Raw genomic sequence first — 3,488 nt, 5'->3', positions numbered from 1 at the left:
GCAATATTGGGTCCTCCGCCCACGGTGGTTAGTGCTGGCGGATGTTGCTGAGCAATGGCAGATCCCTATACGGCGTTGTGCTTGCGCATGCAGATTGACACACGCCTATGCGTGCGTGCTACCTCTTATGATTCTGTGAGCCAATAGCAGAAAATGGACGACGAGAGGTAGACTAGAATAGGTCTCTGATTCGCTTCGATCCTACCCTGTGCCTATATATATGAACAAACTCTTGCTTGCATCTTACAACGGTAGCTGCTTGATCACTCGTGTCGCTCGTTGCATTAGACAGATAGCCAGCACACCCCCGTCGTTCATCGGGCTCACAACTGCACTCGCCTCGCCAGTTGTATTGGAGAGGATAGATAGCTCTTCGCCAGAGAAGGATTGCCCTCTTGAGATGGGCTGTTCTTTCATCTCTATCTTGGTTCCATCCTAATGGATCTAAATCTATGGTCAGTTCCCTTATTCCCTACCGTGACATATGACGACCTACTATCATATACTTACTACTGTTGGAAGCAAAAGCATTTCAGTGAAGAACGAATTGATTCCGATAATAATAACAGGAACAACAACATTATTTGAATAACTCACTGGCCGCCAGAGTTCATAACCTAGTGCTAGTGATCGAAGGAATACGAGAATATACTACAGAGAAAGGATAGATAGTTTCACAGTAAGGTTGTCGGCGCCAGAACAACACAAGATAAGATGAAGTAGACCGACGAGAACCATAACATCGGTGTATTATTCTCGTATAGCAATAGTGTGAATAATGAAATATATATCCGCTGCAGGCCGCCAAGCAAATCACGGATGACGATGAACTGTGTCTTCTCCTGCCACTGTCAGGGCCTCAGCCCTATGAATGTCAGATACCTGTATGCGGCTATCTTCCTCCTGGCGAACCTGTCTGCGTGGTTCGCACGAGAGAACACCGTATCATATCACCTGAAGCAGCGACTCAGCGGATGTCAGGGTGACCGGGGTTGTCTCGCGGTTGAAAGCGTGCTCGTGGCAAGCCATGCCTTCTTTGTATCCCTAGACTACTAAACAGTTTAAACAACATTGTTTTTTATCTAACAATTTTCTGTATTATGATTGCTCTGACCTTAACAAATCGCCCAGCTCTTTTTTATGACCATGTTCTTCTCCACTGTACGCACCGGCAAGGTGAATGAGTTGAGAAATTCATGGCACTCCGGGTGGTGGCCAGTGAAGATTGCCCTCTTCATGGTCTGTTCTCTCATCTCTGTCTTGGCTCCATCCTGGTGGATCCAAATCTATGGTCAGTTCCCAGCTTATTCTCTACCGTGACCTATCATTGATATATACATGATGCTTGTCTGAAAATGCCTCAAACCTTCCATGCAGTTATGAAACATTGTAGAGTCAGAAGACGACGTATCATATGGGTATGGCTTTTTCCATTTCGCCTTCGCGGCGGGCTCCATGTACGTCAGGATGGTGTTTGTCGGCTGGGACACACATCATACAATGAAGCAGTAAGTTCACAGATCTAAAAAATTTACCCGATTCCGTCCATGGATAAGATATAAATAAAATGTGTTCTTTTATGCATGGCCTCTACATACTTGCGTGTTTGATACATAATTTTGCATGCTTTCACCCCAGATGGAGCGTGGATATTGGGTGGATGAGCACGTGGGTTCATATCGCCAATGAGGCTCTCGTAGTAGTATTCTACAGTAAGTGACCTACTGTGCCAAAAACCCACAATATAACCCCACTTAGCTCATCACACATCCAAGAGTCAAATAATTGGACACATATATACACGACATGTATACACCAAATTTAAAAACTTTCCCCTGCAAACAAAACTAACTACAAGCATTACATACATTGTGTGTATTATACTGACATATACGAATGTTTGCATTTGCAGTAGCAATACTTGTTGCTAGAATTTTCGGAATAGGCTTGCTCCGACATCTCCTTGCCAAGATCTTCGGGACAGGTGACCGATTGCATAGTGGTGAATCCCAGACGACGACCACACATCTGATGAGATGTACACAACGTCGTCGTCTTTTTCATCATTCTACCGAACAACTGAGGAGACGATGACCACATCCGATGAGATGTACACAACACCGTCATCTTTGTCATCATTGTACCTAACACCCGAGGAGACGCTGAACAATGATGCCATTTCGATAAGCAACTACGACACTAATGATCCACCTTCGCCGCCACCTGTATCGTTGGTATCTGATGACGTAGACATTTCTGAACCATCACCTCCGCCATCTCCGCCGCCACATAGAGTGGATGAGATGGACAACTCTGAGGCATCCTTTGTCCCACACCATATAGCTCCAAATGTTTGAGGTACCAACTACCTCAGGCAATAATGAGGAGGAGGATGACGATTCTTTTAGAGAATGGGAGAGTGATTAAATGTTTTCATCAGTTACCAATACCCCAATTGTAGATAGGCATCGACGATATGTTGTAATATAGGTGGAGGCATGTTTGTTGTATGGATTTTTTGACATGGTAAGACATGTTTGATGCATATACTTCTAGCCATACTTCTCTTGATTAGTAAGGTATGATGATGGATGAATGGAATCTAAACAATCTCATTTATTTGGTGGTTCATTATGTCACTTAGAATTGTTGAAGTGCCCTCATCCTTCAAAGATCACAATATAATACAAACCCTTGTCACAGGATGCTACCGAATTAAATCTATTTATCAGATGATAAGGAGTATTATTGAATCATATCAAACAAACATTATATATAGGCACCGTTCTTAGGGCCTTATTTAACAGGAACCAAAACAAATTATCCAATGTTATAGGGAAGTTGGGTGCATGAGCAACTACTAATAGAACATTTTTTTTGAAAAAACGAGGCCTACCACTAAAAATCATCAACAAAAGTAAGGTGAGTACCCTGGTACTCAGCAAGCCTATCTTTACACACTATAAGCATTGACATGGTGGAGATTTGGAGGTTTTTAAATAAAAAACTACTTTTGTATAGAAGGTTATATTGCAAAGTTTTCTTTTGTCAAACATCACTATGATTTGAGAGATTTTGAAGAATTGTCTTTTCTTGCTTTTGAAACCCTCCATGAGACTTCCATACACCATGGCTCATGACATCTCCTGCCAGTGCTATTCAACATCTTCTTCATAAAATCCTTTTTAAAACAAACCTCGCTATTTGTCAGAACCAAGATCGAACTCCTAGACTCTTGGCTTGGGGTCGTCAGTTGTACTATTGTCTATCAGTGACAAATAATAAGCAAAACAAAAGATATTTAATTAATTAGAAAATAAAAAAAGAGTGTGCGAAATATGGTACGATATTTTCTTCTAAGGGTGTATGAAGAATTTGGAGTAGGAGTGGGAAATATATAGGGAATTTGGTGTTCTAGGGGTATCTATGATCTTGGGGGACCAATTTTCACTATAACCCATAGGGATAGCAGGGGGATACAACCCATG

At 42.1% G+C, this 3,488-nt stretch overlaps 1 protein-coding gene across 1 annotated transcript; it reads left to right on the top strand.

The window, feature by feature from the left end:
• Window positions 1-246: 246 nt before the first annotated feature.
• LOC100278969 (uncharacterized) lies at window positions 247-2,545 on the top strand. Its single transcript, NM_001394751.1, is given in 6 exon segments — window positions 247-455; window positions 801-1,038; window positions 1,132-1,291; window positions 1,378-1,508; window positions 1,639-1,712; window positions 1,913-2,545. Coding segments are annotated over 5 exon segments (597 nt in total). The 5' UTR covers window positions 247-438; the 3' UTR covers window positions 1,690-1,712; window positions 1,913-2,545.
• Window positions 2,546-3,488: the final 943 nt, after the last annotated feature.

Source organism: Zea mays, chromosome 6 (assembly GCF_902167145.1).
Source record: "Zea mays cultivar B73 chromosome 6, Zm-B73-REFERENCE-NAM-5.0, whole genome shotgun sequence".
NCBI lineage: Eukaryota > Viridiplantae > Streptophyta > Magnoliopsida > Poales > Poaceae > Zea > Zea mays.
Note: the sequence above shows the minus strand (reverse complement) of the source record. Positions and strands in the feature narration are given on the sequence as shown.